Raw genomic sequence first — 24,791 nt, forward strand, 5'->3', positions numbered from 1 at the left:
TCTCCCCCCACCCATCCTTATCTTATTTTTTATCCTTTGTTCTGACTTTATTTGAAGGAAACAAGCACGGTTTCTACCGTGGAAGAAGTGAAAAAAAACCCCCATGTTTTCCACTCGGCAGATTAAAAAAATAAATAAAAATCAATGCCAGATCACTTCCTAAGGATATTGAAATATTTCTTTAAGGGCTTAAACACTACGAGGCAGGGAAGTTCTCTCTCTGAGGTAGTGCCAAATCTGTACCTTCTTCTGAAATAGTATGGTCATCCTTTAACCTTCAAGTCCCACAAGGCTGCACCCACTACATGGCATAAAGGAAGCAAAGGTGCTTGAATGCACCATTGCCTTGATTCTACCTCTCGTGGGATCCTCAGCTCTCCCCACTTGCACTGCTGTAGCTGCCTTAAGTTGTCCTCCAAATTCCCACTGCCATCACATACTATGCAATCAACTCCCATTGCAGTCAGTGGGCACGTACCTACCTTACAGATTTGGCCCTAAGAGCCTTGCTCAAGGTTATAGAGGAAGTTGGTGGAAGGGATGGCGCTTGAATTCAGGTTACCCAAATCATGTTACTGCCCTAAGCAGTGGCCTACACTTATCATCCTTACACTGTCATTCATAATTTCATTCATAATCCCAATCACTCCACGGGGATTCCCACGCACTTCAAGATCCTGTCTAGAATAGTGCTCCCCATTTCTGAAGCCCTCCATGGACTTGCCTCTGCTGCTATCTTCCCCCTTTTATCCTGTCTCCATTCACTCTGCTGTCACACCGCCCTTCTCGTTTTTTACCTCCCCCTACTCTCACCCTGCCACCCTGCAGGAGGCTTCTCACCAGCAGCTCAGGACATTTAATACGACCTTCCTCTGGTTCCAAATCTGAGCCAGAAATACAGTTTCTCTCTCGCTTATCATTCTGAATTCTTATCAGCTATTCCTGGCACTGCTGTTCTGCATCCTGTACTTTCAACAATTCTGTAAAATATGCGGAATATGGTATGTATGATAAAGACGCCAGACAAAATCAACTGGGACTGCTGATTGTTGCAAATCTTTATTTTCAGGAGTCCTTATTTGTGTTCTCTTTAGGGTACTGCCTAGACTGAACACAATATCTCAGATGCTTACTAAACTCCTGGTACTTATTACCCTTACTTTACAAATCTTTGTATTGGTTCCCATACAATGACTGTGTTCAAACAGTGTAACCAGCTTTCTCTCTGTATGTTCCAAACTATTTGATATAATCAAAACCATCCACTGATTTTGCCCCTCTACCCCTTCACCCACAGCCATTTAAAATCTTGTATCAATGGGAAGACATGATATTTGGTAACTAAATTCTCTATTACCATTAGCTATGCCTAATATGCCTTGTCATTTAAGCCATGACGGAGGGACATGTGGTGCTCTAGCTTTTAAAAAAGTTATAAATGCAAGTAATGATATCATGGTTGGTCATACACCAACCATGTCATTGCTATGAACACCGTGTGCTCAGATATGTGGTGCTTTGGGCAGCGAAGTGGTTAGCCATGTTTGTCTGAAATCTACCATAAAATAGGGCAGGATAGCACCCTCTGATACTAATTGTTTTAGAGAGGCATGACATTTTGTAGACAATAACCGACTTCATCAGATGCTGCATCTGACAAACAGCTTGTTGCCTATGAAAGCTTATGCCTCTCTGAACCCACCAGTCTCTACGGTGCCACCTTGCTCTACCTTCTCCATGGTACTTTGAGGACTTCAAATTGAATGTCTGCATAATGGGTAATAGGATAGAGTCATGACAAGAGTTAACTGTACCGTTGTTATTAATTCCCTTGTCATTGCCACAGTTTCTACTGGAGTCACCTTCTCAGTGACCATATTCTCATTACAGTGACACAAGGTATGTTATTTTACGTTAATAGCTGTAAAATCTCATTGTAGCTACAATCTTGTTTCATTAGGGTTTGAGTTTGGCTATAAGCGGTATGACAGTCTGCTAAAAGCCAATGCTTTACCCTATTCTGAGCTGCAACGAATGAAATATAATTATTAGATATAATTGGCCCACCTTGGCAGCACTTCCTTGGTGGGCAGTGAGTTTAGTTTCCTACCCATGTGCTTTCAATTTAATCTGAGAAGTTACTGACCTCATTTTTCATTTGCAATGTACAGATACATCTAGGCACAACTTAGTAGTCTAATCAGGCAGCTCAGCTTTTAAAAGCTTTGGCAACATATTGCTATCCTGTGGCAGGTCGTAATATCCTGCAGCTGATTACAGCAGCATCATGCAGTGCTCCGTTTCTTCTTTTTGACGTGCCAGAATCAAAAGATCAGCAAAACTGTGGTTCGCTCCATTTTTAAAGCAACATTGACTTTAGTGTTTCCCACAGTCTTCTCACAGTCCATTATTGATATGTTGGGTTTCATTGCTGGCTGGTCTCAGGTTTAGGCCCACTTCTGTATCTGCAGACAAAGCAACAAGCACTGGGAAACTGGAGCTCGTCACAGTTCTGGCTCAAACGGTGGTACAACAGAGGCTGGCGGTCCAGTAGTGTGTTTTCCCTTGGGTTTTGTACCCTGGAAATTCACTTCTTCAAATGCCAAGAATTGGCAATATTGTTGCTTTGTTCTTTGACCCAACTAGGTTAAACAGGATCAGTTTGGGTCAATTCTTGATTAACAAATATTTAAAGAACACCTGGGGTCTATAGAAAATGACTAACTGTTCAAGTTTAGGGGGTCTCCTCCATTTAAGAAAATGCCGAGCCAATACTGGAGGTCTCCTCTACACTACAGGAAAAGGTTTGCCAGTGTAGCAACACCAGCCAGCCTTCCTTATGCAAAATGTAACTCATATCAAGAAAAAAGTGCATTTGCTTTCAGAGTTAGACCGATTTCTGAGTAAAATAAGTTATAGCAAGAAAAGTACTTATAGGCCAACAGAAGTGCTTCTGTACTAAGATTTTTCCATAATAAAAATTCCATAAACTTTTTACCTCCCTAATCTACATGACTATCACAGCCGTTTCTAGCACAGACCTGGTCCGAGCAGGGTGAAGCAGGGAACTGCTGCAGAAAGTACAAGAGTTTGGAAAGTCTCACACCGAAGTGTATGACACCAACGACATGCCCACGCGTGAAGATTCTGTAAGACTCCTCAGTAATGGTGGCCTAATTCAAGGTATTAACAGGCCTTTCAGACCAGGTGCCCGTGGCTGACTGAGACACAATGGGGAGGCTGGAGGAAGGAGCAAGCACAACATTAGGCAATAGGGCTGCGCAAAACAGCACCATTTCGTTTCGACTTCTGTTTCACCATTTCAAAGGTTCAGTGTTTCATTTTGCTGTTTCGAAGCACTGTTCCATTTCATCGTCGAAACTGTTTTGCTGTTTTGACACATTTTGCCGTTTTGCCCATAGGCTATAATGGGGAATCATGAAAATGCCTATAACTTGGTCACTTCTTTTGTGATTTGACTGAAAACAGCATGGATGGTAGCCCCTGCTGAGACCACAAAGCCTGTCAAGTTTCAAGGAGATAAGTGCAGGGGTTTCTGAGAAACTGCACCTCAAACAGTTCAGAGCAAAACTCATGGCACTTGCAAGTGTGAAGGCATGGGGGGGGGTGACAACTGCAGGGATGCTAGCCCCTGCTGAACCCACAAAGTTTGCCAGGTTTCAAGGAAAGAGGTGCAGGGGTTTCTGGGAAACTGCACCTCAAGGTGCTGACAAGCAAAACTCATGTCATGTGTATGTGTTAAGGCGCAGCAGGGTGAAAACTGTAGGAATGGTGACCCCTGCTAAGGCAATGAAGCCTACCAGGTTTCAAGGAGATAGGTGCATAGGTAAGCCGAGAGGAGATAGGTGCTCAGTAAGCTGACCCCGAGGCACAGAGAAAGCTCAGTTCAAACAATGCTTTTTATGCTGTTTTTCCATCCCTCCCCCAGAGCATTGGGACTGGCAGGGACCTCAGGGAAGGATGACAGTCACTGGCCAGCTACAAAATCAATATAAGAGCAGTCCTTCCTCCTCTTCCCCCTCCCTCTCCTTAGTTTCTGTTTCCCTGCAAGCAAGCCCAGCTTCAAAACTCGAAATGTTTCGAAATTTTTGAAACATTTCGACTGCCCTTGTTTCGTTTTGAGGCTGTTTTGAAGCCTTTCACTTCACTTCAATTTTGCTGTTTCAAGCTTGAAACGTGTTGAAACGGCTTCGAAATGAAACAACCGTCGAAATTTCCAACAGCCCTATTCAGTGGTGATGCATAAGGGGTGCACAGGGGTGAATGTGCACCTCTTGAGAGTGCTGGTGCACCCCCTGTCAAGCCGTACTCCCTGTTTAAGTGACGGGCACAGGGGCAGGCAGGAGCACCAATGAGATCGGCTGCCAGGAGACCCCCCACACTGGTCAGCGCAATTGGCCATGGGGGCCCCCTCCTTGGTCAGTGTGATCGGCCACAGGGGATTTCCCCCACCCGGTCGCTGACTGGTATCAGGGGGGGCATGTGCCCCCCCAACTCAAGAGGCACCAGTCACCCATGGCACTATTAGGCAAAGAAAACAAATGGGTGTTGAGTGAAAGAAACACTGCCTACTGAAGAGATTTGGAAGGTTAGGACAAGGATGGAGTGATGTAGAGGCCTAATGATGAGGGTGCAGCCTTGAGCTTGATGAGCAGGGTTCAGGAAAGCCATGTGTGTCACCCAAAGAGGAGGGAAGGGTAAAGCATGACAGTTAGGCTGTAAGCATGGAAAAGGGGTAGGAGAGAGAGAACTGGAAGTTTCTCACAAGGGAACGAACAGGAAGTTGCAAAATGTTCAGTCAGAACTGGCAGCAGGTTACCCAGGACTGGACATTAGAAAGACCCCCAAGATGTGCACCATGACAGTATTGTGCAGCGCACTGGAACTGGGAGAGAAACAGTCCTAGCATGATTCAGCTGCACCGGCTAGGACACAGCCAGACCAGCAGCACCCTGGGATGACAGTGTCAAAGGCAGCAAAGAGACTGTATAACAACACTGCTATTCCACCTCTACCCACTGCCACAAGGAAACTAGGGCTGTGCGAAGCTTCGGGTGCTGATTTGATTCAGAGGAGATTCGGCCCGATTCGGGAACCGAATCTCCAAATCCAAATTGAATCCGGAGAGCAATTAAAAGCTCTGAATCAATTCGAAGCAATGGGGTGTGACTGCTATAGAGGGAACAGAGATGTGTGAATAAGGAAAATACACCTGTGTGACTCTAAAAGGAGTGGGTTCTTAGACTGGATTTACAGGGAACCCAGCTGCCAAGACTTTTTTTTTGTTTGGAAGTCTCTGCCTGCTGACCTTTGTCAGATTTGGGCCCAGTCCTTGGGGGAAAGAAGGAAGTGGAAACTACCATTGAGAAGAAATAGTCTGTTAAAAAGGACATTAAGAGGTTCCTGGAAAGATATTTATCCAGTTACCTGAACAGGCTACCATCTGGTTTTATATATCTCCATCTAGGTCAGGCCAGGACACAATACAGGAACAGCACTCGTTTCTTTAATGGGCAGTCTCCTCTAGGCCTGTACAAAGTAACAAGTATTCACTTTGGATTCTGGTACAGCCATTTCAGAGGACAGTGATTCAGTTCAGAGATTCAAGTCCCATGTCTCAGCAATGCTGAAATGTGTGTGCATAGCAATTTCTAAGCAAGGCATTTTTTTAACACCCCTTGCAGAGCTGATGTTGCCTCTCAGAAAACTGTGAAAAATATTTCACTTAGGAAAATATCTGCATTAATCTCTATAATTCTACCATCCTGTTTTTCTTTTCTTTTTTTTATCACTAAGTATAATTGCATGGAAACTAGAGATTTTGCAGGTCTGCAAAATCAGACCTAGATCCAGATTTTTCTAAAGCTCAGACAGGAGTCACAGAAAGTGTATATCTTTGGGGGATGTTCAGGACTACCTCCTGGATCGGAAAGAGATGGGTGAGGAATTCAGGTGATGAAAAAGTGAAAGGAGAAGACCAATCAACAGAAATAATAATTGAAATCCATCCTGCAGTTTCAACAGAAAGTTGGCTGTATCACGGGGGCACTTCATACAGTTCTCATGTGAATATTACTGCAGTATCTGCCGCAATAGCAGTACTAACAATAATATAATTGTATCACCATATTTACCCGGTTTTGTTCACTTGGCAGCTGGGTTCCCTGTAAATCCAGTCTAAGAACCCACTCCTTTTAGGGTCACACAGGTGTATTTTCCCAATTCACACATCTCTGTTCCCTGTATAGCAGTCACACCCCATTGCCATCTCTCAGGGTAAGAAGTTGCATTCACTGGCAAGAAGTTGCTGCCTGAGCCAAGAGTACGTTGGGTCAAAACTGAAATGTTCTCCAGACAGAAGGGACACTTTAAAGGAAGCAGCCTAGGTATAGTGGGTTTTTGAGATCTGGAGCTGCCTCCTAGCATAAATTAGGTAGCTTGGATGTCTGCTCAAATACGCAGCACAGCCAGTGGGTTGATTCAGAGCCCAGAACACCCTGCAGTTTCCACTGTGCTCCTCTGTGTGATGATTCCCGCCTGAGATGCTCCATATGAGGCGGCTATGCAGGACTGATTGCAGTGGGCCTGTACTAAGCCTGCACCGCAGGGAATGCTCCCCTGGGCTTTGCAGATCAGTAATAGTCCCTATGCTCCAACAGAAGCTAGGGCAGGGGCGGGCAATTATTTTGGGCAGAGGGCCGCTTACTGAGTTTCGGCACGCCATCAAGGGCCGCGTGACAGGCAGCCCAGGGCAGATTAATATTAATTTTCTAAATATTTTAGGGGCCCAGCGGGCTGGATAGAATGGCCTGGCCCTGGGCTGCATTTTGCCCACCCCTGAGCTAAGGCCATACTTTAAACTTACTGGTTCTGGGGCCTCTCCTTCAAGCGCTCTGAGCAGTTGTAGGAAGGCTGTCTTGTGAGCTGGGAGCAATGTAGCTGCATCCCCATGGGCAGGTTAATTAGCCCTGGGGCAGTCTAACTGTTTCCATCACTCTGTGATGCTAATTAGCCTACCCCAAGTGATGCATGTCGATGGCTACCCTACCTCCAGCTTAGGAAGCAGCTCACCCAGAGCAGGGCAGCATGCTTGAGGGCAGTGATTCCAGGGACTGCAAGTTTACTGTACAGATATAGCCAAGCTGGACAGAGAGGAGTCATTTCTCCACACTGAAAAGCAGCCCACTGTGATGGCAGAGAGTTGCCAGCTGGTCAGCAATTAGCATGCATTGCACAGCAGTGTTGGAAGGGCACGTTTTGCCAAGATTCCTTGGGAAATATCTTCTCTTACAAAAATAACCATGAGAACTTTATTGCACGTATGGAGAGGAGATTCTGAAGTCAGAAGACGAAAGCAATTCATCCGACTCCATCAATCTGTTGTGAACCTTAAGCAATGTCTAGACTGGTGGTTCTCAAGCTTCTTAGGCTCAAGACACCCCTCGTTAGGCTCAAGACACCCCTCGTTAGGCTCAAGACACTCCCCAGAAATTCCACTTCTTAGTTTCCACTTATTTTTTAACTACAGAAAAAGAATAGAGCAGTTCTTTCATTGAAAATAACTCAGAAAGGCCACAGCAGGGCCAAATGTCTTTACCACTGTGGATTCCTATTTGAAATCTCTCTGGGTTTATCTTGTGAAGCATGTTTGCACACCTAACAGTGCTAACTCTGTGTGACACCCTTGACAGGACCTCATGGTACTCTGGCTGAGAGTCACTGGTCTAAATGGCATCTGGTGTAGGTGGTATACGTACCAGCTCCAGCTCCAGCACCCTTAAACACACTGCATTGCACCAAGCAGGGGGCTTCTGTGTTGTGCCTGGGTTGGACTAATTAGCACCCTGAGTAACAAAACCAATTAGCCTCCCCGCCAGGTTCATTACAGCACCTGTGCAGACATGGCTACACTGTTGGTTTAGAGGTGGGGAGGGATAGCCTGCCTTGAGCTTGTTGGTGCCACTGCCGGCACAGCAAATTTATTGAATAAACACGGCTTCGGTCTGAAAATGCTCTGCTGTAAACTCTTAGCTTTGCACTACAGAGAATGGGATTCTTATACCTGCAGTGTTTTAAAACCAACATTTGAAGACCAAAACCCAATGTCCTCAGGTTCCCCAAGCTCCAGCTCCTTCATTAGTCAGCACTGTTCTTCAGGGAGCCATTTTTCATTCTTAATCCCTCTTTGGCCATCAAAGCTCTATCTTGGAAAGCAGGAGCAGCTGCCAGAAGAAATGTGCTACCAAATGTAACGAATCAATGCCTACCTTTCCGTTCGGCAGAAGTCTCCGAATATCCACCCGATCTAAATGCCAGCCGGGATTAATCCCAGCGCCATTGTGCCCTATCCGTATCTTCTCAATAAAGTCGCCAACGTCCTCCAGCTGCAGAAACAAAAGTTACAGCAATAGGGGAAACAAAAGTTATATGAGGAATTGGGGGTGGCCTCAACTGTTTTATAGCTGCAGTCTAAAGGCACTGATTCGGTAGCAAATTTCCCATTTCTACTCTGCTTAAAGTTCCCACAGGAGCAAATATTAACAAAGCTCTTGGTCCGCGTCTTCAGAAGACAGGGCTCCACCCCCCATGACTGGTCTGAAATATGAACGGAAATGCACCAAAAATAATCAGTTCAGTTTAGGCAACAGATTCACTGATGTGGGTTCAAAAGTCCATGTGCAGAGTTGCTCTAAAATGCATTTCTTTACACTTCTCCATGGCAATGAAAGCTGAGTTTCTCCACAGAAGTTGCAAGGTTACCGGAGCTGGAATTATTTTTACCAGCTTTGTGCTAGACTGTTGATACACAATTATAAAAAGGGGAGGGATGGTTTTGAGCTTAAAGCACAAGATGAAGAGCTGGGAAATGTGTGCTTTCATTTTTGCTTTACCACAGAAACCAAGCGCCGCTCCGAGCAAGTTGCACAAAGCAACATCTTAAGAAGTGGCCACTTATCTGTGGTTCTCACTTTCTGGATGTCATCTAAGCCACTTATATCCCAAAAGAATGGCTTGCACTCAAATAATGAAACTGGGCTGGATTCATGTGTCTAGGTTACTTTGGTGCCAGCTAGTACATGAAGGCCAGCCTTTGAAACCAGAGGATCTAATGCCTACTTTTCAAGTGGGATAGGCCAGCTTCACCAGTGCTTTGCCTTCACAAACTGAGCTGTTTCTCCACTCAGCTGGAGCTCATCAGCAGAGAAGCAGAGCTCTTTGAAATCGAAGGGGCAGCAAACCGCTGGAGTGCCTCAGCAATGCCATTCAGCTGTTGGATGCACTTAGAAATACCCCTGGACACATCACAAACCCTCATACTCACAGGAGAGTAAGGAACCTAACCCTGCAAAGCATCCAGCTTCTCTTGCATCTTGTGGTTCAGGGTCCCAACAGGATGGGGCCAAGGTGTAACTACTAGGGTCTGCACCCTGGCGGCAGAGGTTGGGTCTTGCACCCCCTCTAAGTAGGTGCCTAGGGGTTGGTGCCCTTGTTGCCCACTCCTTGTGCTAATGGCATGGGGTTAGCAAGCATTATATCTCACCCCTATATAAACAAGATTGTCACTTTCTCACTAGCCTGAGCATTAAAGTCATCTAAATTCACCCCAAAATGCATTCCCTTGTCCATGTTCATGCATGCACTTGTATATTTGGATATAAAGGAACATGATGCAATTTCTTCTCTGCCCAGCCTGAATAATCCTCCTCAAGTCAGGTGTGTGACACAGTAAGGAAGTGTCACATGACTGTAAAGAGGGATGTTAAGGAAAAAAAAATGTGTTTATTGCACTCTATAGTCATCTCCGAGAAACCACCACTCAAAACCTCAGCTGATAGCATTTTCTTCAGTGCTTTCCGCAGAATACAAAACAGCGCCAACAGTAAAAATGCTAGAACAAAAAAGCAATTCTCCGCTTTTAATTTTCTAAAATCCCAGAATTACTTTCAAGGTCTATTGAGCTTTGAATTATGGCTCCTCACAAGTAGGTGATAAAAGAATATATTTTAGCTCTTTGCTGCTCTCCCCCTGGAAGAGGACCTGATCAAGAACAAATTAAATTTTGGAGGCCAGTTGATTTGCTGCTGCAAATCCACAGATCAAACCACATTTTCCTTTGCTTCAGCTGAGAAAAGCACGGATGTTTGTGGTTCTTCCACAGGGACAAACCAATTAGAAGGACAAGGAAAATAAAATAATACCCTATTCTAGTTGTGTACACAGTAGTTAATGGCAAAGGGTGTTAGGAACAAATCCTAACAAAGGTAAATTCTATTCTGGTTTCTTAATCTGTCACATTGTGAATCTTTTCTGTCTCATGCCCCAGGAGAACATCTGGGACAGACAATATTTTGCCTTACAAAAAAACATTCATTCCAGGATTTGAGGTCTATTATTTAAAAGGTGATATGACACTCTGGACTGTCAGTCTCTGTATTATATCCTGGGGATGAAGATATCAAATAGTATGCCAGAGAGCCAGAGCAGGACCTCTTCATCTTGTGCCTGCAGTATGTGCAAGTGTATAAGCTCAGACTGCACTGGACACAGTGGGAACTGGAACTGCTAAATCCAGTATTGCTTATGTAAGTGCAGAACTGGATACATAATTAGCTGATCTACCTGCATGAATATATTCCTTGATTCACTAAAAGTATGTGTCTGCAAGTACTTCAGGAACAATGTAATGAGGTCTTTTAAAAACTAAGTCCAATCTATTTTAAAAAATCATATATCCTATAATAAAGTAATGAAGTTCTTTGAAAACTTGGTCCTATTCAAAAATCATATATCCTATAATAAGGTAATAGTCCCTATGTCCACATAGACAGGGGAAGAGGCTGATAATAACGAGGCCATGATGATACAACAAAGGTTTAGACCAGGGGTACTCCAGCTCCAGCTCATAGGCCAAATGCACCCTGCGGAATCAATGGTATCCAGCCTATGGGGCTCCCCAGGGCTCGGGAAATTTGGCAGCGGGGGGCAGCGGCGAGTAATACTGGCACCCTCCCACACTGCCAAATTCCCAAACACTAAACCCCACGCGGTGGGTTAGGGCCAGGCCATGCCTCCTCCCCCGACAGATCTGGGTCAAGCCCCTTTCCCCCCCACGGGGCAGAGTTGCCTGCCTACCTCCCCCCTCTCCTTCTACTTCCACAGCTGGATGGGACCCCCAGATGTACTGGGCACTGCCTATCGGGCCCACAAGGCAAAAAGGTTGAGCACCACTGGTTTAGACTATCCATCCTAGATACACAGCTACATATTGTAGCTCAACCGTGCAAAAGAGTCTTCTGAAATTGCACCCACAGAATGGTGCATGGAGATCTTACGCTCCTGTACTTCATTCCAGACCTTGCACTGGAAAGCCTTGGTGTGTCAGAGAGCAGTAAAGATATTTTAACCATAAACAAGTGCTGGATGACTTTCCTGAAGACCAAAGTCCTTTCTTTATCCAAAGAAGAGATGTGTCTCGGGAAATGGCATAAGTGCAAGCTTCTACACATTGTCCTGCCCTCATGTCTTCACCCTAACCTGGAAGAATCAGCTAAGAGGGGTGAGAGTGCATGTCCATTCCACTACTGCCCACTTGCATGTGCCAGTGGTTAATGCGAGAGACCACATGATAAGCTTTGCTGGTAACAACTAATTGCGGGTGAATGAGAACTGGCACCCTAGGATGAAAACCTTCCTGTCCCATTCCTAATATCTTCAGCTATGCAGTCTCAGAGCCCTTAGGCTTTCTGAGAAGCTACTGATTCATGTGAGAATCAATGTAGTGTAGCACACATCTAAAACAGATCAAAATAAAAAAGGTCTTTTCCAAAAAGGGTTATGACAACAGGGCAGCACACATTTGTTTCTGTAATGCCTCTCCATGAGATGAGTGCTTACCACAATCGGTAATGTAGGTCATTGTCTATTTTACTCAAACACGTGGCCCCTATTATTGTACATGAACATCATATGCACAGTCTTTTAAATATATTGATCTTCGTAACAGCCCTGTGATATGCCCTAAATTATTGCTCCAGAAAAACAGCAAACATCTTGGATTTTACCTCCACAATGAACTGGTTCACTGAGTTCCTCTCAAAGTACATCTTTCGCTCCCTCTTGTTGAGGCACAGGGACTTCTGTCGAGTAGAGATCCCGGTATTTCCATACAGAACAATGAAGACATCGGCATCAGTGCCAGCTCCAAAGATGTCACTGGTGTATACTGTGATCTCGTAAGGGACGACTAAGTCAAGCAGAGAAAAAACAATCAACTGTGAGCAAAAGTCTAGACCAGAGGTGGCCAACCTGCGGCTCTGGAGCCACACGCGGGTCTTCAGGAGTTAATATGCATCTCCTTGAATCTTTGCACAAGTGCACGGTGACCAGCTTCCACTTGGATTTCGTTGGCTCTGTCAACAAGTATTTGGAGCCATTTGGATGCTGGTCACTGTGTGCTTGTGCAAAGATTCAAGGAGATGCATATTAACTTCTGAAGAGCTGCATGTGGCTCTGGAGCTGCCACCCCTGGTCTAGAAGGCTGCAAAAACCTACAACTCTTTTAGTAGGCAAACCTATCACACCTAGACTAGCAATGTTAAAGAGAATTGTTAGGCATTCAACACGTGGAAGCCATAAACACCTAATTGTTACATTATATTGCAAGTTGTCGGGCCAGATTCCAATTCAGTTCTATTGGGAGAGCTCTGGAGAGGCGCTATTTCAAAGAGTGAAGCCAACAGTACTACTCTTCCTTGGCATCTGAGATCAGACTGATGTAGGCATCTGGCTCGTTGCACTTCATCGCAGGAGTCCGAAAGTGAGAGAAATACCTGCTTTGCAAACTTATTGAAGCTTGGCCTCTATCTCCTTCTTCCACTGAGGGGTCTCTGGTGCCAGGGCTCTTCGCAGCCCGTGCACATTTCTACCAGAGCAAGTGGGTGTAAAATGCTACCAAATCCGAGTGGTGTATGCCTGAACAAGGTGCAGGGCAGTGATGAGCTAGGCCTTTTAATCCTTCTAGGGTCCTTCTACCTCATTGCTGTTCCCTTAGCCTGCCTGTTCCTCTGACTCCCTGTTGTCTACATCTCTTCTCTGTCCCATGAGTCTCCTTTCCACTTTCTCAGTGATCTCAAGGGGGACTGATCCCAAGGATAAAGGGCTAGACTGTGACTCCAGAGACCTGGATTTTATTCTTGGCTGTGCCACTGAACCAGTATATGACTTTGGCAAGTCTCTTCCCTCCCAGTGCCTCAGCTTCCACATGAAACCTGTTCTCTTTCATGCCATGTTTCTGAGAAGTATGGATGAAAATGGCCAGGTAAGAGCTGTGCATTATTGTATTATCATTATTATTGGTTTCAACTGATGTAAGGCCTTCCTTGAGCTCTATGGGGAGACAGTGTCTGTGTTGACTCTCACACTCCACTCTCAGCAAGAATTTGGCCCATCATTTCATCTGTCCCTTGGCTGTCATCACTGTCACCTTCTTCTCTTTACCTGCCCTATATGCAACAAGTCCCATTTCAACCATTCCTTCCCCCTCTTCTTATCCGCTCCTACTCCTCGGCTCTCCCACCGTGAAGCCGTTCCAACATTTGTTGCTGCTCTTTATTACTCAGGTTGAGCTCAGCGTTTTTGTTCAGAACAGATGGACTGTTTCTTGCATCATTTCTGTTAGCGCTGGAGTAACTGTGATTAGGCATATCAGAGATAATCATTCATTAAATGTCTAAACTTTCTAAACACAGATCTCTGGAGAATAGAGATGAAGAATTCTTTTTTTCTAGAGACAGACAGCCCAAAGCTACTTGATATTCTTGTTGACAGAGCCAATGAAATCTGTTCCCTTGTGCTGCATGTAAACTGAAATAGTTTCCTGCCATATGTTGAAAAAAAAATCCCGAAGACAAAAAAACCCAAAACAAAAAAAAAAAAATCACATGCTATGTGTTCTGAATTAAAAATGATGTGCTCTGCTTGAGTTCGCTATGCTTGTTCTTGTTACCTGACTATTAACATCAGCTTCGAACTGAATCAGCAAAGCAGCGCTGTAACAAGGTCACAAGCAGCCCAACTTTCAGCTGTCAGACTCCCCTTTCATTTACATGGCGCTTTTAAAGTTGTATACCCACAGGCATGATTTTAATTGGCATAACGATGGCCTGTTTTTGTCGTCCATGTTTTGTGAAATAATTTTGGCATAAGCCGTCATGAAAACAGATCAGATCATTTCAGTCACCTCTGGCAAACTAAAATTGCTGGGTTAATGGCTGGGAAGCTAGAATATTGTTAAGAGCACAATGGGTGCATTTAAGAGGGGTGCTGCCTGGGCTTAGTTTTAGCAATGTGCAACATTTCTGCCAGGTGGACCTGATTACTGGTTCGAGACGCTGCATAAAGGCTGCTGACACAGATTAGCTCTGTATACATTGCACATAAAGGCACGGCATTCCACAAGCCCTTATGTCATGTAATACACTAGAGCATTTAATGAACAATATAAGCAACTTATGCATCAAGACTTCAATGCCACACCTGAAAAACACTGGGAAACCATTGTGGGAAGCAAATGCAAGGTTTTGTACACAACATTCATTCCCATGCGGAGGACAGGCACAAGGGCTATACAGCAGTGAGGTTCCAGCTATGCCCTGTGAGTGACTTCAGTGGAGGACAGGCACTGCAAGTGCACCACACCTGTCTCCATATTTATTCTTCTAAATGCAGGGTCAGCTATCTTGCAACACACTGAGTAAGCATGAGATGGTGGCCGGCAAGGAGCATCCCTGTGTTTTACTGGGAAAATGCAAGTGAGGGATGGCCAGAGCAGTGGAGGTGGCGGCACAAAGAGGATGGCATTAGAATAGGAAGATCAATATATATTCCCGCTTACAACATGCACCTTTTTTGCCAAAAGCCAGCTGCAGAAAACTGGACTGCATGTAATAGGAGAAATATGGTAAGAAAGGGTCCTGCCACTTATCAAGCAAAAGCAAAATCTTCAGAGATCCACATATAGCAGAACAATGAACAGGCCCGGTCCCCTCATTGCTGCTACTCAGTTACTTCCTGCAAGGAATGATCTTTTTTTTTTCATTCTGACTTTCAAAAACAAGGTAGGTATTACATTCTGGGGCATGTCGTATGCAAGAAAATAAGGTATTTTAGCTGCTGAAGGCTGGATGGCTTGCAGACAAGAGGGTGAGAAGCAGAAGATAGCCCAAGGGAGAGCCTCTTGGCATGAAGCCATGTATCAACTGCAGACACAGGGAGGGACTGTAGGAAGGATCTATGGTAGCTACATGGTTCCTCACCATGCTCTGAGCAGCTCACTACCTTTAACATACACCTCGTCCCAAGAGTCATGTGAGGAAGGAAAGTGCTATTGTCCTTATTATAAAAATTGAGAATTGAGACACAGGGACTGGTAAATAAATCACCTAAATGGGACTTGGGCTGAACGTAGGTGCTTCAGTCACTGTGGGTGTCACTGACCTTTTACAGAATACCCCCGTAGTACTTGGTCAGGAAGTAGGAGATCTGTGTCCTTGGTGAGGGAATTCAAACTCACATTTCCTACATCCCAGGAGAGCACTTTAATCCCCAGGCTCTAGAACAGGGGTGGCCAACATGCAAGACACATGCCACAAGTGGCACACGTAGCCTCTGTGCAGGATGTGGCAGAGGGGAAGGGGAAGGCAGCACAGCAGCAGATAGGGCAGGGAGAAGAAAGCAGAGATCAGGCAGGGGAAGAGAGTGGCACCTGAAGAGGTGCAGGGCTTAATTTGTGGCACACCTGCCCAAAAAGTTGGCCCCACTGTTCTAGAAGAGCCTGGGCTGGGTTCCCTCCACCCCCCTATAGCAGCTGGGCCACAGGGCTGCCAAGAGTGCACAGGTCACAAGCCCAGGACTGCTTGTGCACTTCATATTCAACAGTCATTAGATTAAAAAAATCCCAGAAATAGTCCGGAGAGCGCAGACTGTCATCCAGGATTGCCTCTCCCAGCTGAGGCTTGCATTCTTGCCTGCACAGTGGCCTAGATGCAGCTAAGGGAACGCGGCCTCCACAGGACCCTGACACTCCCACTCCAACCCCTCTGCCTCTCCGTTCCCCCTTTCAGCACAGCCAAGAGGTGAGAGGACTGGAGAAGAAGGGCCCGGCTCCAGTGCCACAGGGACCCTGGCGGTTGGGAGGGGTCTGGAAGAGGAGCAGTGTGCGATGGGCAAGCCCAGCTTTGGGGGCAGAGGTGCCAGCAGGACCTGAGGGGTTCCTAGTGTGGACCTGGCAGAGCCCTAGGACCTAGAGAAGGAACCAGAAGCTGGACAGCAGGCAGGTTGTCCACCCTCCCACTTAGACATAACCAGAAGAGAAACTCCAGAATAAACTTTGCATTTCAAGCCGCGCTATTCTGGGGTGTTTTGGCCACTTTTAGAATATTTCAGAATGGCTTGTGTGTGCATGCAGCTGGCCCTTGGAAATATTTGAGTTGTCACATGTGTCTACATCCTACTATGCAAAGCAAAGGCAATAGCACCGCCATCACCGCGTGCCCTCAGAAGTGCATCCTGCACTCTGGATCCAAGAGGATGGAGAAGTGTCACATGAAGCCTTACTTCAGGAGAAGGTACAACTTCAGATACACCCCAGTGCTTTGGGCATCCCTTTGGCTAGCTCTTAGGGGCTCCCTTAGCCACTTGGCTGTTTGACTTGGGAATGGACAGCCCCCTAAGGAAACTTAGAGACAAAGAAGAAACTTTGAAGGGCTCATGGACAGAGGAGGAAGGGTTTTCCCCATCTAGATAAATGCAGATGGCTTCCAACTGTCCTCTTATTAAGTGAGCACTGAATCATATTGGCAAAATGGCTCACCACGCTGCAAAAATAAACAAACCAGGACCCAGGAGACCTTAGAGAATCAGCCCTCTACATACATGGCACATATTCCCTCGTCTGCAGCGGTGCAGGGAAGATAATTCTCTCAGTGCGTCCATCATCCTCCAGTTTATCCAGCCAGCGACCACTAGGGAACATCAGGCATTTTCCAAATGATGGGGCATCGATTTCCACCCATTCCAGAAACCATCCAGTGCAGTTACCTACAGGCAATTATTGTGAATAATGCATACCACCAGCAAAGAGCTTTACAGCGATCACAAATTAATTATCCGCTTCAAAGTCTCTGTGAAATAAGAGTTATCGCCTTTTACAGATGGGGAGTTATACTAATCAAGGTACCAACTGCTGACTTTCCCAAAGTTCAGAGGCACTTATAGTTTCATAGTTGTTAGGGTTGGAGGGGACCTATTAGATCATCGAGTCCGACCCCCTGTCCTGGGCAGGAATGAGTGCTGGGATCAGATGAGCCCAGCCAGGTGTCTGTCCAATCTCCTTTTAAATACCTCCAAGGAAGGGGACAGCACCACCTCCCTTGGAAGCTTATTCCATATTTTGGCAACCCTCACTGTAAAGAAAGGACCATGGTCAGAGCACGGGGGGATTCCCTTAGACAGGCAGCACCATGTTCTGACTTCTAGACTCTCTCTCTTACCCTGAGCTCTTTTGCCAGAGTCTTAGACCAAAATTCGCAAAAGCAACTAGTAGTTTTAGGTATCTCAATTTTTGACTATTTAACAGAGTGGTCAGATCGACTAGCCACTCTTGAAAACCCAGGTTATTTGTCTGAATGCCAGACCTGCATTTTATTATCTAGAGATCCCACTTGGAATCAGATCATTTGAAAATTTATCCACCGGGAGCATATGGCCTGATTATGTAACGGAAGGTGCCTACAATATTGAATGCTGGATCAGTACCTTCCCTTTCAGCCAGAAGTATTTTAGATCTCTCTTCCCTCCTTCTGCTTCCTAGGACTGGCTTTATACAATCTCTTTAAAAGCTGCGGTGCTGAAAACCTCATAAACAACTTTCACCTTGCGTGCCCTCCATGGTAGTACTATATCTAACTCAAATCCTCGGCTCCCCAGGGCAAGAATCTGTCGGTCTGTTCCTAAAGCACCAGACACATGATGATTATAATGTCAAGGGTGGTAACAATAAATGCATGAATATTTTCAAATACAAGCACCTGGTGGAGCAAGAAAAGCTGTAGCATGCCATCCTGCCCTACCTTTATTGTCATGGCCAATCTTTATTTTCTTCAAGTGTCCAAGGTCCACAGCTTCCAGTGTAAACTCATCAATCTGCCCTCGCTCAAATTTGTTCTTGTAAGTCTTTGAGGACTTAAGGCTCATTATTCCTGTTTTATTTAAACATAGAGTCATTGGTTGGTTGATAAAAACCAATCGTTTGGGATGGTCAACAGGGCAGTAAGGGACATATCTAAAATAGCAATAACAGCCTTTCACAGCTTGAGAGTTGTGTTCAAATCCATCCTCTCACTCAAAACTCCCACCTATGTCAAAAACCCTCAAACAAGTCATGTCACTCTTGATAGAGGAGCCATCAATACTGCAGCCCTGGGGCTGTGGAAGTTGTGCTTTGGGTGCCATAAGGCAACTGGCCCTACGTGCTTCTTGCTCGTCTCATTCGCAAACGCTATAAATCACTACACACATAGCCAGCCCCAACACAGTTGTCTTGTCAACAGATCAAATGTGTTCTGTGACATCCACGCTCCTGAGGAAGAGCTGGGTTTGTAGAGTGGGCGGACGTCTCATTGCAAGGCAACCCCGTGTGCACTATTGCGGGGCTGCAGTCTAATCTCTGCTGTCAACAACTCTGTTTCTAGTGTAAAGGAGCAGACTTCTAATGGACTACACAGATGGATGGCAATTGAGGGTCTGTTCCTTAATATTCATTTTTAAAAAGCGCTGAAAAAAAATTACCCTCCTATGTGTTCTGATGAGCAACAGGTTTTCAGTGCAAATGTGAAATCATATAAGAATAGATACGGTACTGAGGAAAACAAGAAAACTGTCAGTCATTGCAGCGGACTATATCAACAGTGAGGATCACACATCTTTCAGTCATAAAGCGGCTGTACTTGGTTCTCACCTGTGTCATCTTTTGTCCCATAGAGTATTATGAAGACATTGGCATCTGTCCCAGAATGCTTCCTGTCCCCGGTTCTGACTCTCACAATATAAGTCGTCGATTTAGCTGTCAAACAGCATATTTTGATTTGAGGGTGTGAACTCTGAGCAGCTATTAATTCTACTGCTTTTCTTGTTTCGCTGCACGAATAATTTGTTGGGCTTCCTCTCTGCCCTTCTTCGTATTGAGAAAGCTCTGAGAGTAATTCCTGTTATTTGCAATGATGCTTACTGGGGTGAAACAGGACTGTTGGGAAGTATGATCCTCTACTGCTCTGTCATTCACTTAAGCTTTCTTCATCTCTACAAAAGAGAGGTGCTCAGACTTCCTATTAGCTTTGTGGGGGCACATCTAGACGTTCATTGATGAGATTTAGATAATGCACATTAAACCAAGTATCTCCATTGTGAGATACTAGAAAAAGGTGCATTAGCCTATTTTAATGTGCATTAGCTAAAGATCATGGTTTTTTGAGATGCATTAAATCAGCATGTGTAGATGCACCCTGGGAGTCCCAGTTTTTTCTAACTACTGCTTCTTGCTGCAGTCTAAAACACTTTATTCTTTTATTCTGATAGCACCATTGGGTAAATGTGTATGCATGTTCTCACATGTATAAAACAGATGCGAACAGTGGAGCTTACATTTTTCTGTGTGCATGCATGTGCAAACACACACACATGAACACATACACACACTAGCCCTTCTCAGTATCATCCTTAGTGTCTTTCCCAGCACTAGCGCCAGCACCTGAACACTACAGCAAAGCTCATGCAAAGTATGGGAATACCTAGAGTTCCCCAAACTACAAAGTTCTAGGCCAATATTTTCAAGACTGAGCCCCTAAAGTTAGACTCACAATATGAAACCAGGGCTGTGGATCTTATTCTATTAACTGGATTAGCTTTTGTGACCCCTTTGTTATTTTCTTATTTGCCTCTCCCACTATCTTCACACTCATCCCCTCTTCTTCCTCCTCCCTTCCCACCTTTTGTGTTCAAATTACACATTCCCCTTCATACACTGAGCTATGCATGTCCTTTCACAGCATCTGCTAAAGCAAGTGTGAGTTCACAAAAGCCTGTGCTCTCTCTAGATCGTATTTAGCTGGCCTGTAAGGCACATATCTACCCCTGCTTTCTGGCTTCATTATTGAGTGGTCAGTGCTGGAAATCAAACACAACAGAGGCAAGGTCATTTTGGAAAAATAATACAACAGGGCACCACATTCAACAAGCGTAGGTGTCTAACTTTGATGGCAACTATCACTGGTATTCCTAGCTACTTGGTCAGCTCCATGATCAAACCTTCACCTATTGCTATCCCATGCCACAACATGGCTACAATATATTGCTTCAATCTGCAAGATAATTGAAATGCATGGGAGATGAGGGGGTCTCAGACTCCTCTTAGGCCAGTACGCACCTTGCTATTTTTTCGTACCTGATCCAGGAGCTGAATTTTTGTTGCTCTGATGAACCCTCTAATTGTAATGTTCTTTGCACTATTAATAAGATGAATTGTTTTTAATTACTTATCAGATTAAAGAAAAAGACAGACCTTTCTGCTCCAGGCCCAATGATGTAGGAGACTGGTCTTCGCTGCTCACATCTTTCTTTACAAACGCTTCAGCCACTGGAACCAGTTCCCTCACAATCTGCCCATCGTCTTCCCCCACTGCCAACCACCGCTGGCATGGGAAATAATACCTACAAGAACAACAACAGTGCCCTGCACTTACATAGGACTTCTCTTCAGAGCATTTCACAGGCATGCGGAACAGCAATTAGCAAAGGGAAGAAGCTAGTGTGGACTTCACTCAAGCTCAGATGTTACGGTCCACTGGCTAAGGCCAACCTCTCACTCCTACCCAACTCCTCTTGGTTTCGCATCTCAGTGGCAGGTATGCTACCAGAGAGATAATCCGCCTCCCATCAAGCTACCAGACATATTTGGCCCCATCGCAGCCCATGGAACTTCTCACATGCCCATAGTTAAGCATGTATCTCAGAGCTATGATCAACGGGCAACTCAAGTTTTACCCAGCCATTTCCCTCTGAAATTAGTGGGAGTTTGCCAGATCAGCACCTTTGGATCAGGCTCATAGTTTTGACTAGTCCCTTGTGTGTTAATAGCAAGCCACAAGCAGGCAACAAACTTCTGAGTCAAGCTCATAGAAAGAGGCCCATAAGTGGAGGAGAGCTTCCGTCAGACTTTTCTGAATGGAGGTTGCTTCTCCTGGAAATAAAATAGGTGGGTTTGGTTTCCAAACTCTTCCACAAACTCCACTCTGATCCCAAGAGAGCTGGGGGATTTGCCAGCCCTATCGGTACAGAAGACTTGTCCTCACAGTGAGCTCTAGCTTTGTTATTCCCCGTCAGCCTGATTCCATAATAGCTGGGTGTTGAAGGTCCCTCACCTTGGCAGCTTCCCGAAGGCACTCTCATCATGTTGTGGGGGTCACAGAAAAGAAAACAGTCTGGAGCTGTGCTATCTTTTCAGCAGAGCTGTGTATGGGTGATGGTAGCAAGAACTGATATACGTCCTTCAGGGACATCTCTAGATCCCCTCCCTGCTCCACACACAGAGTCGGGGATCCTTTGCTCAGGATCCTAGAGCACTCCCTAATCTCTGAGCTGAGAGCACCAGTATTTTAGGTTTCCAGGATGACTCTCCAGACTGGCTGAGCTGATTATGAAACTACAATTGTTACATCCTTCTGCCTTTTTATACTTTAAAGCCTCTGTGTTTTTTTGATCAGAAAAGCATATCCCATCTTCCAGTCAGGTTAACTGAATGCAACAAATTAACTCACGTGGTGCTTGCATTGAGATCGACAACCTCCACCCTCTCCAAGTACCAGCTTGGGTTTGTACCAGAGTCGTCGTGACGGATCCGGATTTTCTTCAGTGGTCCCAGATCGATGGCCTTGATAGTGAATACATCCTCCTGCCAACATATAAGCAGAATGAGATGAGCGTGTTTCACACACAAGTGTCGCGGGGGGCAGGGCTCAGGACAGGGAACTCATTTCTGCTAGGAAAGTGAAAAGTCTGTCTGGCCCTTTCTCTAAAATACTAATCTTATTCCTGGATAAGTTTCTGGCAGGAGTGGTAGGACAGAACAAGCAGTTGTGGCTTGGCAAGCAGTAGTCATGTTTGCACCCCAGGGTTGGGGTATACAGGTAGCTCCTGTAATAAGGATGGTATCAAATAATCGCATGCTTCAGGCATGCTGGGCACTGGTTGTGAATGCTGCTGCCTGCCTTCTGTGGGGGAACAGTGCTTTTGCCTCTACAACAAAGGCTGGAGGGTTCTGAGCGGGGTATGCAGATGCTCGTGCTGGTACGGAGAAGACCCAGAGAGACTTGGCTAAAGGGTTTAGCTCTTCTGTTCAGGGTCATGCTGATACCCACATTTAGGGTCAGGAAGTAATTTTTCCCCTGGATCAGTCTGGCACAGACTGCGGGGTGGGAGAGACAGCTGCTTTCCTCTGCAGTGTGGGGCATAGGCTTTTTTCTAAGATCTTCTGATAAATAATAACCTAGTACTTCTATAAAATTGCTATGGCAAGGCATCAGGCAGTGCCCTCATCTCCCCTGCTTTTACTAATGATCTGCTATGGAGCCTTTCTGGTGTTCGTGGTATTGTGCCTTGTAGATTCCCTGGGTTAACGATTGCCTACAAATGCAAGGGACTGGATGCAGTGGCCCAGGAGGTCCTTTCCAATCCTGTGTTCCTATGTTACTACTGCTACCACCTTTTACTTGTCCCTTGTAACTCTTATTTTTTCCGGGTCACAGCTTTCTTCCCTTATTAAAATCCACATTGTACTTTGGCATTTGAGACAAGCTGCAAAGGCTATTTAAGTTGGTGGAAAGGTTCCTATGGAACCGCTGGTTCAGATCACTGAAGCATTTCCCCTTGTGTCATTCATGACAGCCGTGGAGTTCACCCATTAACAGCTTCATTTTGACAACACAGGCCTTGTCACCATCTTTTTTTAAGCCTTAATGAAATTAGCTTCTTGGTAAAGTTTGGGTTCATCTTCCCACCAAAGCAGAAGGTATCATGTCTATTACTTCGAATTCCTCCCACTTACCAAATAACGATGCTCTCATTACCATTTGACTGGAGCCGAGCTAATAAATCATTTTGTAATAATTTGACAAATTCAGCCTCTTCTTCTATGTGCAAGCTGTCTACAACCAGATTACTGTTCTCTCAATCTTTTTCAGCACTCAGAGTTATTCCTTGAACAATTCTGCCCTGTCATGGTTATTATGTTGATAGCTTATGAACAATATGTTGCAAGAATTCAATTTACAATCCACATTGTTGAATTGTAACTGAGCATAAAGGTAGCATGGTGTTGTTTTCATCCCCTGATTGGATGAGTGTTACTTTTGGAATCCACTTTGAAGTGTAGTTACATCCTAATATTCATGTAATATTTGTGGCTTTCAGGAATTAATTACCAGAACATTTACAGGAACTAAATGCAATGTGGGGCTGACATGTAGGTGAGGCAAATTCAGGGTTTTTTTCCAAGGGAATATTCCCTGCAAAATGTTTGGAGGGAAAACTCCCTGCTTTTTGTGTTTAAGATACAGAAGTGACATTTCTAAATATTTCATTCAAGGAGGCTTACTGGGAAGAAGGAGTAATGCACAACCACCCGCCCATCATAGAGAACAGAGGTTTATGCCAGCCTTTTGTTTGCCTGAGTGCATGCATTACCTGGCCCTTCTCAAACTTGTTCATGTTATTGGATCTTTTCAGATGACGCTCCCCGGTATCACCTTTTTCTTCACCGTATATGTTCACGTACACATTAGCATCAGTCCCAGCTCCCCATACAGTCCCAGTGAAGACATGGACTTCATATGAATTCTCTGTATGGGACGTTGCAAAGACAGATCATTGGAGTTATAGGGTGGGTCAGTGCTGTCATAGCCAGTTCCATTAATCCATGTATTTGGTGGGAATAAAGGTTCACCACATACCAGGCCATAGGGAAAAAAATTCTCCCAATCTCCCTTCTGTTAGAAATTTGTTTCGACCCCTGAGCGTGACAGCTTCTGTCTCATTTTTGTCCTGCCTAATTTAAAGACAGCCATTCTCACCTCCCTATAAAAGTAGATTTTTTAAAACATTTTACCTAACCTGTGCCCTCAAATAGGTCTTGAAGCAGTGACTTCCACAGGTTCATTATACACTGTAGGAAAACATATTTCATCTGACAGTTAGTAAAGTGGCTGTCTTAGTGTTTTGGTGGGAGCGGCATAGCTGTCTGACACCATCACAGGGTGAGATTACACATTACAGTTAGATCATGTTAAGAGCACTTAAAACTTGAACAATCACACGCTGAAGATTCTTAACTAGTCCTAAGTGCCCTTTAGGTGATTTAAAGTTATGCCACTTTGGGCCAGGATTATATTTGAGCTGTGCTGCTGAGCTTGAGTTAAATTAACTTGTGAAGGTATGGGGGCTATGGGTGTGTGGGGTTTGGAGCCTGGGGAGAGGGGGTCCCCACATGCCCTGGCAAAATGCGGGGTACTATGGGTCAGAGTGACAGACAGCAGCAGGGCTGGGGGGGAAGAACTGTGGCATAGTAACTCCCCTCCCACTGCAGGTGCTGAAAATATGATAATGCTACAGGAATACAACCCAGCATTGTGTAGAGCAGTGCACAGCAGGTAAGTCTGTGGAGG

The 24,791-nt window shown here is 45.1% G+C and overlaps 1 protein-coding gene across 1 annotated transcript in view; it reads right to left on the reverse strand.

Moving 5' to 3' along the window:
* The window catches only part of LOXHD1 (lipoxygenase homology domains 1), a 156,175-nt gene that overhangs the window by 124,691 nt on the left and 6,693 nt on the right, over window positions 1-24,791 (reverse strand). Inside the window, exons 3-10 of the mRNA XM_019518294.1 lie at window positions 23,815-23,969; window positions 21,891-22,024; window positions 20,636-20,784; window positions 19,037-19,141; window positions 18,150-18,278; window positions 16,954-17,118; window positions 12,084-12,265; window positions 8,289-8,405 (exon numbers count right to left, since the gene is read on the reverse strand). Coding sequence (XP_019373839.1) covers window positions 8,289-8,405; window positions 12,084-12,265; window positions 16,954-17,118; window positions 18,150-18,278; window positions 19,037-19,141; window positions 20,636-20,784; window positions 21,891-22,024; window positions 23,815-23,969 — 1,136 coding nt within the window. The remainder of the gene's footprint in view (window positions 1-8,288; window positions 8,406-12,083; window positions 12,266-16,953; window positions 17,119-18,149; window positions 18,279-19,036; window positions 19,142-20,635; window positions 20,785-21,890; window positions 22,025-23,814; window positions 23,970-24,791) is intronic.

Source organism: Gavialis gangeticus, unplaced genomic scaffold (assembly GCF_001723915.1).
Source record: "Gavialis gangeticus isolate Ggan-Ray unplaced genomic scaffold, GavGan_comp1, whole genome shotgun sequence".
Classification (NCBI taxonomy): domain Eukaryota; kingdom Metazoa; phylum Chordata; order Crocodylia; family Gavialidae; genus Gavialis; species Gavialis gangeticus.